Below are 15,720 nucleotides of genomic sequence, written 5' to 3' on the forward strand. Positions count from 1 at the left end.
CAACATCTAAATGACCACGCAGAGAGCGTAAAATGACAGATGGGTCAGACAGGAGTTTACAAGAGTCAGGCAGAAACCCTGAGAACAAGAATATTTTGCTGGGGAAAGCCCTTTTGGGACAGAGCCAGATCTCACAGTCTGCGACTCGCGAAGCACCTTGTGGAGCCCAGTGGCATGTTGACCGATAGTGAAGCTGCCGAGTCTCTCTCTCAATCTGCTGGAAGTAAAGCAGCCAGCTGCTAAAAATAAAGTGGTGTGGGCTGGTTGTGGCTGTTTCTTCCTCAAGGCAGGGAATTTGGACCACAGCGGTGCTCTTTTCTCCCTGTCTATATTGGTGACACACAAATCCATGGAACAGCAAAAGGGAGACATACTGAAAGAGTCAGGGTACAGTAGCTGGATCTAAAGCTATTGAGATTCCCTGGATGTGAAAGGCAGAGGCTGTGTGGTCTTCTCCAGAAAGAATAACTTCCAACTGGTATTTTTCTTGTTTCCAAGTGAAATTGAACAGCATCTGAACAGACCTCCAAAACACGCCTTCCTTCCAGCCAAAGTCATCCTTATCCTCAGAAATTACAGATACTGACATAATCTCTAATTTCATATAGTCTTTCTTGTAGGAAGTAAAATAAATAAATACGAATTCTTAGATTTCAAGTCAAATTTGACAAAAAGCTAGTAGATGAAAAAATGGGAAAATAAAACTGATTTCACGTTGTAGAGTTCTCCCCTTATGAAGTTAATTTCACAGTGCGAGACAGGTACTTCATTTCTAGGGACATTTTTAGGTATCTAAGCAACCTTCTGTAATCCAGTCCACAGTGAGTTAGTTACAAAGTCAGAAGGGAAACTGGGAGAGTAAAATAAAGAAATGAGCGCAGATCTTTCCAAGTTTCTCCTATGAAGGAATATTTCTCCAGACTAATTCTAATTCTTAGATAACTTATTTCTCACAAAAAACAGGTAATGCATTTTGCATTCTGGCTTCACTCTTCTGCCACAAACAGACAAAAACATGAAGAAACTGCACAGCTTTTAATTTCTCTGGGAACAGATGGAAAGTTATATATTTCATAATATTCCATCTGAAACCGGCTAAACTGTATATATAATGCCACAATTTGGAAAGAAGCAAGGTCAAGGTCTCAGGCCACATCTAACCGACACTGAGCTACAAAAATGCCTTCAATGGGATCATGATGATCCCTTCTTAATACTTCCTTGTTGTGACTAAGCAAGTTTTATAAATGGACTACTAACGATAGTTACTGCAATATGAAAGAACATTTACCTTAAGTTATTATCAAGTATATTTTACATTTTAGGATATTTTAATTCTAGGTAAAGCTAATCTAAATTTCTGTAGTTGAGGAATTTACACTGCCCTATACTCTGTGTGTTTTCAGTATGACTGCCGTGTTAAATCTGGTTTAGGATGTTTGCTCTAACAACCAGATATTGTCACTGTAGTAGCAATCTTGTGGTGACACTACAATATTTGTAATAAGAGCTGATACTTCTGCAGCGTTTCACACATTTTTGTGGTTTGCTAAATCCAACAATTGTGCATTCTACTTAAGTGCACTTGCTGGACCCAGCTCAGGTGTAATATGGTGAAGGCTGTGACTCTATTAAGCACTCACTATGACTTGCATTTTCTGGAAAAGGGTGGAAATATTTATACAAGACAACGGTGTGCCGGCAGATGTCAGAGAGGCTATGTCAGTACAATCCTAACCTTCACCCTTGTCTTCCTCCCAGCAACCCCTCTTGGAAACTATGGTTGCAATATGTGAAAGTTAGCAGGTCTCCTGATGATGCTGTTATTGCCTGGGATGACCAGTGCCGCCATGGTCCTCACACTGACGTGAATGTGACACACAGAAGGACCGTGGCCACTCAGACTTGACAGAAACTCCCTGTGCTTTCAGAATTGCAGAAAACCCACACTAAAATGCTACTCTGCTGTTTTGATTGTTAACCATATCAGCTGTTATCACTCACATATAAGTAATGCAAGTATAAGCCTCACCAAATATTTGCATAATTTTTATAACCAGATGTCTAACAGACAAGTGTATCTATTCTGACGTTTTTTACTTCTATTCCATTATTTAGTAGCTTTCCATCAAGCACCATTTACATCTGATAAATTGACACCTAGAACCCCATGGCTTACAAAAGCAAGTATTTTCTCAATCTTAAAAGGTTCTTCTTAAAAACCCAAACCCAGTAATTCTACCTTCTATTCTGAAATTCCACAGAGTTTTGCTTGAAAGATTCTGGTTGAAAGATCGAACTGATTGCAAACTTCTTCAATTAAGAAATATCATACAACTCTATGATTCTGCTTGTCTTTGCAATCTTTAGAATGTGATTTGCTATTGCCCTTTTTATTCTCCACTCAAGAGGCATTTCATTCCAGTGGAAAAGCAGTTGTTTCCATTTTAAAACAGAAAAAAGTGCTTCATAAGGCTTTTGATATTAGGAAAAGGAAAATCAGGAGTCACATAAACTCAATATTTTGAGTTGGGCATAAAAGCACCAGTTAATAAGGCCATAGTTTTTGGCACTTTAGTTTGTGCAACTGGAATGCACATATTTTTAGAAAAGTTTCTAAAATAAACGTAAAAAACAGTGAGCAGTTAGGAGCTGAAAGCCTTACATTTTGAAATTCATCTTTGTTTAAGATTTTCATAAATTTATTTTTCCTTTTAAAAGTATATGCAAAATTTTCTAAAGCTGAATGAAAGAAAAAATAGTTAACTAAATGCAAATTAAACATCACTTCATTCGCTTGCTTTAGGCAGTAAATACACTCTTATCACCGATCACAAGTAGCTTCTCAGTTATGACTTTGGGATGATAACATATTTTCACTCTTAGTTTATACATAACCTGTTGCAACCCAGCCTAATTTATCTTCATTTCTAGGAAGAATGAACCTTTGGTTCCAATTGATCAAAGTCACACTGAAACAGCTCATCACATAGTAGTAGTATAAATTAAGAGTATTATTACATTTCAGCGCATTCTAGTATTCCCAGTTCTAAACTTATCATTGATAACACGAAACAGAAGAGAAGGTATAAAAGAAGAGAAGGTGACATCTTATCTTTTCCTCCAGATTTTACTGGAATATTGTGACTTGATAGGGCATAGCAGATAATTATTAAAAACCTTTTCCTCTACTATGTTTGGCTAATGATGCCAAACCACTTGTTCCTCTGTTTGTCCTTAAATTAAAGCACTCAAAAGGTTTTTCTGGTGTTTTCTTAATGTGTCATTAATGTAGCAAGTTGAACGTGGGGTCTGATCATGTTTGAACTCAATTTAATGGCAATTCTCCCACAGAGGTGAAAAGGGCAAGAGCAGACCCTTAATCAGATGAAAATAATTTTCAGTAAAATGAACATTTCTGACAGAGCTCTCTCTCGGTATGCTTTGGCTAAAAGGTACTGTCTATTCAAATACCTTTGCTTAAGGAAAACATGAGCTAATCTTATTTCTTCGTATACAAATTGTGAATAGAGGCAGTGAGTGTACTAGTTAGATCTCCATGAGCGTAGGATCTATTGAAATAAACTATTTATATGGGATAGCACCTCACTCACCCTCTAGCGGAGCCAATAAAAAATTTTCAGGATAAACAACTTACCATCAGGAAATGTTGTTCAGAGAAAATCAAACCTCTGTGTGAGAACATGCCCATTTTGTCAGAACTTTGAACAAAACCAAGGAATATAAACTACCTGGTCAGCCAGTATTATGGCTTTTGGTGACCTATCCTCCTATGAGTGTCTATAGGACCCCTAACTCATCAGTACCCTGTCTAGTGAACACAGGAGATACCAGGGTTCCCACGCAAGTTCACAACCAGGGAGGACAACTGTTGCCAATGAGGCAAAAATTACACCAACACTTTCTCATCTTCAGTTTGGAAGATGAAATTAATACTGAGACAGCGTGGTCACTCGCATACTCCAGCCTTGTAAAGTAAGCAAGCAGAAAGAGAAGATGTTGACAATTGACCAAACCAACCTTAATTTCCAAATGTCTTCCATCCTGGCAGCTTAGGAAAAGAAGACTCAGGTGCTGCACCTTCCTCTCAATTATTGAGTAAAAATGGATACTTTGCTTACCTGTGTAGCACACCCTACATGCCCTATATAAACTACCAGAACTTCTCAGCAGGTGTCAGACCTCAGTGCTCTTACCTTAGACAGTGTACTTTGTTGTCCTACAGGACTACAAGCACAATGAAGCCTATGTAGGTTCTCAGATGAAAGCAAAATACATTTATCTGTCACATTGCTTTTCTCTGGGAATGGCTAATAAATCCACATTGTGTAAAGTCCCTCTATGTTACAGCAGAAGCTGAGAGACATATAAAGTATCTGCAATTGCTAGTGCAGTCCCTGTCCTTATAAAGAGGCTTCCTCCATGCTCTACACTATCAGTGAGTGAACATACAGCAATCGTTGTTAGCAAACCAGTCTGACCACGTAGCTTCACCTGGCCTTGTACTGGATCTGGCTGGGATGGAGGTCACTTTCCTCATGGCAGCCCGTACAGTGCTGTGCTTTGCATTTGTAGCTAAACCAGTGTTGATAATACAGCAACATTTTGGCTATTGCTGATCAGTGCTTGCACGGCATCAAGGGTTTGTGCTGGCTGGGGTCAACCCACCAGACTTGTTAATTTCTCCCATCTTGTCACTATTCATTCTGACCTGTTTTCTGCTCACGGTAAAACTTCATTCCAAATACCACTGTTCTGCTTCCTCTTACGCGCTCCTAATTGTTAGTATTTGAGCACCCCAAAACTTCCCTCTGCATAAGTACATATATATACACACATATATATTTCAAAGGATCATCTTTTTCAGACTCACTCTAAAATGTGTATATAAATTGTGCCCAAATCACTGTGACAAAACATATCCATCTGTGTTGTGGGAAGAGATGAGCTTAATTTGCACGATGGGAGATACTGTTAGACACTAGGGAAAAAAAAACAGCCTTTAATGGAAATGATAGTTAAGCACTGGGACCGACTCTCTAGGGAGGTTGTAGAATATCCATCACTGCAGATTTTTAAGGACAGATTAAACAAACACCTGTCAAACACAGTTTAGCCGTCATTGTTCCCACTTTAGGGTACGAAGACAACTTTTCAGGCTGTTATTCCTATTTTCTGTCTTTTTTGCACCTATCCTGCATACAGGTAGATTTTTAGATATGCCAGACACCTGAAATCCCAGGAAGTGAGGTTCGGCCTGGACACTGACAATACCTGCCTTGCGATCAGCCTTGTCTTCCAGAGACGTTCCTGTTATCTTCCCAAGTTCTCTGTCTTGTATTTTTTTGCCACATCTCTCCCACTCAGCACAGTGAGGATAAAACTTTCAAAGCAAGCTCTGTGTGGATTATCCTGTAAGCAAACAGTACCACCTGAATCCACTATCCCTCACCCCTTTCTGAATTAACCTCCTGTAATCATACAGCAAATTGTACAGCAACAGAGGGAACAGGTGATTTTTCATAAAATTTTTACTAGTATCTTCAGATTCTTTACAGAAAAGTCTGCCTGCTCTAAATAAAATTAAGTGCTCTTTGAGAGAGAGCGTCCAAAGAAAGGCTTCTGCTTAAGTTAATGCAAACAATTAATTGTCAAATGCAGGTAGAACTACTTGACAAGTCTAAAAAAAATACAAGCTGTGTTTATCTAAAAACTGTAACATTAACTTTTCTGGGGGAGCACCATCTGCAAAGACAATCCTTACTAGAAGTAGGCAACAACCATAAAATACCTGACATTTTGCACTAAAAGCACTTTAAAAAAAAAAAAAAAGAAGAAGATTGCAAGCTCTTCCCATTTCCAGCTATAATCAAGGGAAAGTTTTGATTTTGACTGAAAAATACCAATGTCTATATATATGTTATATATACATATAAATCAGTGCTGAATTATAAAAACAGCTTCATTGACCTCAAGTTTAGTATTTATGCTTTTGATTTTAAAGTTAAATTCTACTTCACATTAAAAAGTGCTAGACGCAGTAAGACTTTATCTTTTAAATATGTTGGCAGTAAAGGCACGGGAAAAATAATGAAATTTCATCATTAGAAGCTAAGAGAAGAATGAGGAGGAAGTACTTCATTAAAGAGAACATCATTTTCGTACACGAGAAAAAATAGTGCATTTAAACAGTCTCTTCTTTCCTCTGTCATCAGCTTTAGGCTTAATAATGGTTAAGAAAATTTTAGGCTTTTTTTTACTATTATTTTTGACAGCACTGCACTGAACACTACAAAAATGACAAGGAGAAAGGGAGCAATATGTGCATTTCTATCTCGACTTTATGCTGCCAACATTTTAATAGGCTCCCTTCCCATACCCTTTCCCCAGCTATTGATTAAGCCTCTGTGTTGCAGAGAATCAGTAAATAAGAAGTCAGAATTGATTTTTTCTTGTTTTCATAACTAGAGGAAAAAGGAGAAAAGAACTCTTCCCAATTCGTCTGCACTGGCTTGTGCTGGAAATAGCAATGCTTTACTTCTCATCACACAGAAAGCTTTCACCTCAAGGATTCTGTAATGGAAATCACTTCACCAATTAGCACTATTCATCTCACTGTCAGAAGCGGTGTTGACTATTAGTAATAAATCACCTCTCTTGCAACCTTAGGCTTTTCTATGATCCTTTTATACCTAGACTGCAACAACCGTTTCACCAAATTAGATCTGTTATCCAGACAGTTTAGAAAGCAAGAGAGAAGCAGGAAGTTTGTTTCCTTCAACCCAAAGAAGGAGAGCCATCAGGAAAGTCTCCTCCTTCAGGAGCAGAATTAATGAAAAAAGGAAAATCTGCCCTAAGGGAAAACTGCAGTGGATATGGAGAACCACAGAAGCAGAACAGGTCAGATCCATACACTGACCGGAAAGCCATTTTGCACAGGTCAAAATTTTTCCAATAGCTTTTTAAGAAGAAAAACAAAGCTAAAAAATCCTGTATTTGGCTTAAATGAATGACTGATTATTCAGATCCTACAAGCACTGTCTTTTTCCTGTAGCACTTGTCAGCTAACCCACAGAATATCCAACAAACCAAACTCTAAACCACAGGAACTGAGGCATGGGCATATCGAGGTTATTGACAAAACACCTGGATCACAAAAAAGTGCAAGAAACTGAATAATCCACTTCCACCTTTACTTGAGGTGTAATGAATCTTCGAACAGACATAGAGGTAGAAATGGGGCTGCTCCCTCCCTGAGACCATGCAGCAAACAGCCCACCTGTGACATCGTAGTCATTGGCCACCAGTTTGCTTTAACGCAATATAAAGCTTGTGGCAGGTGAAAGAAAACAATCAATTTGAAACTGAATGCAAATTGTAAATTCCCAGCAGACATTGTTTGTTTTGTTTTGTTTTGTTTTTTAATAAACAGCTTTGTTTTTTTTTTAAATAATCCACTGGGAGTCTCCTTTCGCTGAAGACAGGAAGTTTGATTTTGCTTTTCACAGAACATATAAGTGCTCCGACTTCAAAATTGTTTGAATTTCATTTTTGCTAGATTCAGTGAAAGATTAGTATTCCCTGTGACCTAGACAGTGCAGGGAAAGATCTAGCTCCCATGAATTTTGATCAAGATTATGTCTGGAATAAAGCAAACACGACAGGGAAAAGTAAAAAAACCAAACAAACAAACAAAAAAAACCCAAACCAAAACAAAAAACAAACAACAGTAACAGAAGGAAAAAACCTAACAACAAAAGCAAAAGTGGTGATGCAAAAATGCAACTAACAAATGTTTACAACACTAGTGCCTTTGAAAACACTGGTTTACACACAAAATAGATAAAATGCACAGCCGTATTGACCTGGGTTTTTCATGAGACCTTAACTTCATTTTTAGGGTGCACAGGGGGAGCAGCTTTTGAAGTAGAGACTCAGAATTTGGCCAAAGTAATTATTTGAAATTACATGAATACTGTAATACTGTAGTAGAGAAGATTAGTTATCGTTCTTTTCACAGCTGCTACACAGGTCCAAAGAACTATGTGCAAGCAATGCAGTTCACAAACATAAGCAATGCCACAGTGGTCTGCACTGCTATATCTTAACTTCAAGCTACGCCTTTTACAGAAAAGCTAGACTTGAAGTACATGAATTTTAAAAAGTAAAATATACTGTCATAATCTGTAAAATGAAATTAATTTACTAGAAGTGCCATTTTAAAGACTCTAGAGAGCTAAAAAAGTAGGCTTAGGAAATTTTATAATGATACGTCTAAAAAAATTTTAATATTCTGTTTTTTTCTCAGCTCTCAGGAGCGTAAGACAAACACTTCCTGAAGAAGAAGGATCTTAGTTAGGTCACTTTCTCTATTACCTAATAGCATTAAGCACCCATTTCTAGACTTTTTTTTAAATCTGCAACTGATGTCTTATTTAATATTGATCATCCTGCACCCCAGAGAATAGCAATTTCTTGAAGGAATTCTTTGTAAATAAAAGATTTTTTCATTTGTTTTCCTGACAGCAGACCAAAGATTTGGAACTCTGGAATAGCCCCACAAGGCAAATGAGCTCCTGTGGTTTAACTGAGATACTTCTGTATATAAATCACACACACAACAGTGCATGTAAGATGTTGTACATACATTACATCTCTAGGTAAAATTATTACTTCAGCTGAGATAAATGTAGAAGAATGCAATATTTAAATTCATACATTTGCTGTTTGCCAAATCTTTTGACATGCCCCTTTGCAAAAATGGCAACTACTGAAATGTTATCAAATGAATGTAACAAAGGAGAACATGGATAAATAATTCACTTGAACAGCTCTGAAGAATTCCCAACTATCATGTTGTGCCATTCATTCAGGATTATCAAAGCTCACAGCTGTGTCAACTTGAAATCTGAAGTATGGGAAAGTTCTTAATAAACTAGTTTTACAAAAGCACATCAGGAGTTAACGCATCACTTGCATGATGCAAAACATCTGTATCCTTCACCATCCTCACAGCTCTCCATTAACTCTTCAGAAGTTTGAGCATCTTGGATATTTCAGGAAAAGTTAGGCAAACCATATGAGAATCAAAATACTACACATCATCACTTCACCAAGTATCTTTGCTTCACAGATTTCAAAAAGGCAACAGAGATTGAGTACTGTCCTGTATCACAGAAGCAAACTGTGTGAAAACCCCATGCATAACCCAAAAAATTATGAACCCTGCTCTTGTTTTTTAAAGGTTAAAAAAAAGTGCAAATATTTGTCAGCAAGCACTATATACAACACTTTATTATAAACTTCTATTTAAATTTGTGCATCGATATGCTAGAAAAGTAAACAGCTTTACAAAATAAGTGAAATCTCTCCACATAGCTATTTCATTTTTCTAATTTTAACACCTTTACATTATAATATCTCAAAAAAAAAAAAAACAAAAACAGATCTACCAAACCAGCTCAAGACTTTCAGAAATTCTAATGCTATTTTTAATTATGCAAATAATAAGAAGGCTTAAAACTCAAAATCAGCATGGCAGCATTAGCTAAGAGTAGCCAGAAAACTTCTGAGAAACTATACATATTTTCTTTATCTTTTTTGAGACACATACAGGAAAAAGGTAAAAAATAATTGTATTCTACTACAGTAAAACTCCCAGTCTTTCTGTAGTGAAAAAAAGCATACATTGCTCCTTTTTTATCACTCACACAACTCCTAAGAGGAGAAAAGCCAGATACTGAATTTTCCTGAAGAGGCATCTAAAGAGCTGTATAAAGCAGAGACCGAGAATGATTCCTTAAGCACTCTGCTCTTGGAAAGCCTGGCTGTGATTGCCAACTGTGCATGTCCAGCAATCAGGGAAATTTCTCTTTGAGAAGCATCACACCGAAAACTTCCACACACAAAAACTCTAACCAATAAGAGTAGTAAGTAATAGGAAAATTAAAGTTACCCTTTGGCATGAATTCTTTGTTAACAAGTAAGCTTTATGGAAATTTTTTATACATGAGAAATTAAAGGTTTTAGAAGAAGAATCAGGACGTGTTTGCCACTTATATGAAGTTACTAGATGACTTCAAGATAGGCTATAATGCTATAACAAAATTGAGAGGTTTAATGATTACATTAAAAGCTCAACTGTTTCATGATTTTGATTTGATGAAACACAAGCAATGTCACTAAAACACAATTTGAAGGAGAATAAACCCTGTGCCAGAAGTTTCCAGTCCCAGATGGCATGTTTGGTAAAACATCATAGTTCTTCTAAAAAAAAAAAAAAAAGCCAGAAGACCACATGCTAAAAGTTACCTTACTTGATCTTTTCCAACTCTTCCTCATTAGCATTGTCTGAAAATAAAATAGAGCATTTTAATTACCTTTTCTCTGCAATACAGAAAAGGAAGCCAACTGTCTCCAACGGGACAATCCACATTTAACCACCACTACAACTGAAGCAGCAACACGTACACTCCAGCAACAGCTACACAAGACTGAAATAAATCCAGACAACTAGCAGCACTGTTCGCACCCAGGCTTACTTTTCTGGGTGGTGTGAACGACTCATTTCCAGACACAATGCATTATGTGAAATCGTTTAAAAAATAAAAGGAAGGAAGAAAGAATTACATAAGCAAATGAAAAAAAAACAAATGTGCCATTACTGATAGTAACTTCAGTTTTGACTGATACTTGAATGATAGTTTTTTTTAATATTACTGTACTCCAATTTTTTGGAATGTTACTGTTTAGCTCACAGGTGTAGCCACCTAAGAGAAATCCTGCAAAAGGCTCCTTGGACAACATGTATCTATTACAAAACCCGTAAGGTTACCATTGCTAATTAGTTTCACTGCAATAAAAATAGCTCTTTTGTTTGATAATTATGCACATGGGATAGAAAAAAATTCATACCTTGATTCTTTTAAAAACCCCAAATGCAGTAGCCCTATCCCATTACCTAAATAACCAGTAAAACCTTGGCACTGCTAGAGACAATGCCCTGACATGCCGGAAGGCAAAGTGTCCACAGGCACAGATTGTTAATCATTAAATAAAAGAGACATACTGGTCAAGACAGATATGGACAATTTATCTGTGAACAGAACTATTCCTTAAAGCAGTTCTGTGGAAATACAGAGAAATTAATTTGTACAACTTAATAACAGCCTGTTGTTGACACTGAGCAAGAATAAATCAAAGGCCATTATCTTCTATTGAAACTTTCTTTATGTCATGAAAAAACAACTTTTTTTTTAATTAACTATTGCAAAAACACTTCCTTTTTCAGATAATGGAAATAAATTTTGAAATGCAAACATTTTCCTTTTTAAGAAATAAAGGTATTACATGGAGAAAAAATGCAAATAGGAGCAAATATGTGGGGTTTATATTTTTGAACAATCCAGAAACTTTTCAAATAGACACAGTTTTTTGGGAGAAGAAAAACAACCAGCTGCTGAGGAAAATTCTTAAGTTGCTATGGACAGTTAAAGCCTAAAGCCTCTGCGGTAAGTTAATGATAATTGTAGCACTGTGGCTTTGGAAAATACAGATAGACACTAAATGTTTTATAAAGCTGGAGAAAGCCATTTAACTCATTTTTATAGGAGAGGCACATAATTCTCACCCTGGAGAGGACCTCTGAGCTCCTGCAACACACCACAGCTCCTCCCTTCCTCGTCGTTGCTGAATCCTACACAGCTAGAAGTCAGAGCACAAACAGCTTCACTGGGCTTCAGACCAGGCTGTGAGCAAGGAGGAGAATACAGCCCAACAGCTGAATTAACTATGGATCAAATATTATTTCAATTCTGAAGAGTTCAGTTTGAGTAGTAGCTACAGAAACGTATGACTGTACTTCTTGAGTGCATCAGCATCATTGCCAGCTGTAGCAGGATAAGCTGAAGCCATCATAACCATCCTTAGAAGCCAGTAAAACAAATATATAGCATAGGGCAGGTTATGATGGATGATCTACATGGAACTATTTAATTTGAAAATATTCCATGCTCTGAGTCCATCTCTGTCATTCTTTTTTTTCCTAAGCTGTTATTATCCCTCTGGCAAATAAAAAAAAAAAAAATATTGCATTGTAAGATTTAAGACAGCAAGCAAACTGACAGCATATTAATGTTGTTAATATCTTCATATGAAGCAAAAAAGTATTAAGCATCACTTGGGATAAATAATTTAAGGAAAAAACAATGCCATGAATTTTAGTCTCATTAAATACCATCCAAGTAGCACTCATGTTTCCTTTTTTCCATTTTCTATGCTACTCAGGCTGTTGGCAGTGGTGGAACAGTAGTCCCCAATCTCTGCTGGCCCCAAGGCAACAGTTCTCATCAAGCTACCAACTTTCTCATTTCCTGTAGCTGAGAGTTGCCTGTTAGACCAAGGTTGGAAACAACTGTTGTAGAGCAGACATGGGAGACATGCAGCTCTGATGAACTCACAGTCACTCTGCAAGTTCTCCAGTGACGAAATCTGCCCACTGAACTCTGCTGGAGAAAAGAGCCAGAAAAACTCACATGCACTACAGCACCGATGATTACACCACCAAACACAGAATCTGCAGACATCATGTACACATTTTTAATTGGCAGGCATGCAACTACAAATGGCACACAGGCATGCACAGCACTACGTGCATCCAAAGGGAAATATTAATAGAATACTGTCTGAATTAAAGAAACAAAACAAATATCACTGGAGCAGGTCTAAGCAAAAAATCAAGTCATTGCTAGTTCTGACTTCTTTTAAACTGGTCATCAAAACGAGAAATTAATGAGAAATACAGAAAGTACATCAGAAACATTATTTTTTAAAAGAAGAGTTAAAAATAATAAGATTTTTTTAGAGCTCACAGGTTTTAACATTTTTATATATACATACTTTTTCTACACTTTTTTATTTCAAATCTTTGTTTACACTAGTTATCTAAGCTATCTGTCCTTTCAAAGCAAAATAATTAAAAATGCTGGATTAATCTAAAGGACAAGTATTGTTAACAGAACAGAGCAAATGCAAATGAATTATTGGAACTAGTGCTACTGCAACTTAGTTGTGTTAGGCTGGAAAAAGACTATAATTTTCACGAATACTAAAGATATTTTTATGGTTGCATAAGAATAATTAATTTATCAATTTTGATTCACAATTTATGATTGTTCAAAAATCAGAACAAATCAGATTGCCTTCATTTATCAAAGAAAATAATAGGACTTCTATTCACGTACATAGTTTGAATGAGGTATTACAAGATTATTACTTTAAAAGTTCACATTTCTATGCCTTTAGAACAAGCACTAGGTTGCGAAAAGCAAAGATACTTACATACACGATTTCCTAGAAATTTTGATTTGTTCACGTGCCCACACTCATATGTTAACATTCAATAACTGCAGGCTACTTCTGTCTTTTCTTCCAAGAAAAGCATGTTCTTATTTATGAAACTAGTATACTGAATCTCCTTTAACTGAAACCATGTCCGATATTCTTCTACTGGAATTACACAAATTGTAAGCTACTTAAGCATTCTTCTTCACAATCCACCAGGACTCAAAGAAAAATGCTCCCCTCTCCTAGTCTGTAATATAATTTTACATACAGTTACACAAGCATATGCATATGTTAATATTCTTAATTGATATCTGAATCCAAAGATGTAATCTCTTTTGATCTTAGGAAATGGGACCTTCCAGCTACAAATTCTGAAGAATATCTCATCAGTCAGCACACTGAAAATCTGCATTTCATCAGAATTTCTTTCAGAAAAATAAGAGGATATTCCTGTGTGTACCAAGTCTCTCTCTCATCTCTTTGGCACACCTCAAGGCTTCACAAAAGACAGTTCCACCCAAAACAAAACAAACTATTACTCTTTCAAACTGATTGCCTATTTTTTAAATCATTTGTAGTAACGCCTCTGTCACAGACAGGCGGCAATGCACAACAAGGCCCCCAGTCCTGTACCATTTAACTTCAAACTTCCAACTGGAGTATCTTACCCTTCAGCAGTGTCAATATTTCTTACACAGTGTGACAGGATGCATCTTCCTGTAACATACAGCTACATTACTTTGATATGCCAATAAAATGCTTTGCTACAAGACCTGTCCTGTAGCTACACCAATGTATTGTCAAAAGACTTTCCCATCTGTACATCAATGCATGACCTCCAAAACACTCTCAGTTGCTCCAGTTCAGGAAGGGATCTCCTTCGAAAGTCTAATCCGCATCACAAAGTTACCAAAGGACAGGTCACAACAGCAAGTCTTGTTCAACAGGGCTGGATTTGGATTATGACTATAGAGCTGCCCAAAATACAGGATCAGACACAATGCTGCTTCCATGGCTACGTGGGAAAGCTAACACTTCTTTTGTTGAAGATATTCCTCTTTTATTTCCCCAATGGTCTTAATAAACACTTTCATTTTAAGTATATGGAATTAAAGTACTTGAAATTTAACTCCTAGCCGTTAATTTCTGAATTCTTCAGCTTCATAATTTAACCATTTTACACCATTTATACATGTGACAACATGTGCAAGCAATTTAGAGTTATCACCTGAACAAATCAAAACTTATTCAGAAGAAAACATATTTTTGAAATGTAGGCCATACAGGGATATCAAACTAACAGGATTTAAGAAAATTTGCAACGGCTCAGGAAAAAAATGCATGTGATGTGAAGAGACGGTGTTTCTATGTCTTCCACGCAGCAATCATTAAAGCATATTTAAAGGTGCTCACAGGTTTTTATCTAAATTTTTCAACTACTATTTGAATTATTACCTATATAGAGATATCAAAGTAGAAGGGAAGCAGTAATCATTCAAACAGCATGCTATACAGATTGGGAATGTAGGAGTTGCTTTAATTGCTACTTTATACGGTGCACATTTCCAGAATGGACAAGAGTTAGCCTCAATCCTCTAACATAATATTTGAAAATTTATTGATCTCAACCATATTAAATTAAATAAAAATTATCCTCATTGTTACAAGACCTTTTAAAAATAACCAAGGATGACAGTTTAATTGAAGTGATACATTTTGTAATATATCTACTCCTTAGAGAGTAAATAAAATCTGATAAATAAATAAATAATTACATGTGGTAACTGAATAAAATATAATTGTGCCTTGAATTATTAAACCCCTAACACATTCATATATAGCAATTCAACAGTAATTTTGTAGGTCATCTTCCCTGCATTGTGGCACAAATGCTCTGATTTTACTGCAACTTTGTTAGAACTGCTCTGAGAACCGCATCTTGGGAAGACTGGTTTCTAATAATAAATATAAAGCTTCAGACTAGGAATCAGAATCTTAATCTGAATCTTGCGGATTTTCAGAATGAAGTCCCATGGAACAGTTTGAATGGTAAGAAAAATTGGTCACTTGAGCTAAACTAAAAGGATGAGCTTACTAAATAGAAAGCTAATAATGAAATGCATAATAGCACAAAACCAGTTTTCCTACTATTACAACCAGTCAGTTGGATGTGAAAAAAGCTGCTACCCAGCAAGTCTATGGCGCTCCCATTACTTTTGACGTTCAGCTGCGAATTCATCAAGTAAATACCCGTATGAAAGACACATTACACCGTAGTGTCTTAATTTCACTTTCCCACCTGTGATTTTCTTGAGCGCTCTTTGCGTAATAGCTGATAACATCGAGTGGCACAGT

At 36.5% G+C, this 15,720-nt stretch overlaps 1 protein-coding gene across 1 annotated transcript in view; it reads right to left on the reverse strand.

Moving 5' to 3' along the window:
* Window positions 1–15,720, reverse strand: part of MCTP1 (multiple C2 and transmembrane domain containing 1) — a gene marked incomplete at its 3' end in the record, with an annotated part of 281,417 nt that overhangs the window by 131,813 nt on the left and 133,884 nt on the right. Inside the window, exon 6 of the mRNA XM_082337413.1 lies at window positions 10,333–10,371. Coding sequence (XP_082193539.1) covers window positions 10,333–10,371 — 39 coding nt within the window. The remainder of the gene's footprint in view (window positions 1–10,332; window positions 10,372–15,720) is intronic.

The sequence above is a fragment of the Platalea leucorodia genome (assembly GCF_965183815.1).
Source record: "Platalea leucorodia genome assembly, chromosome: Z".
Classification (NCBI taxonomy): domain Eukaryota; kingdom Metazoa; phylum Chordata; class Aves; order Pelecaniformes; family Threskiornithidae; genus Platalea; species Platalea leucorodia.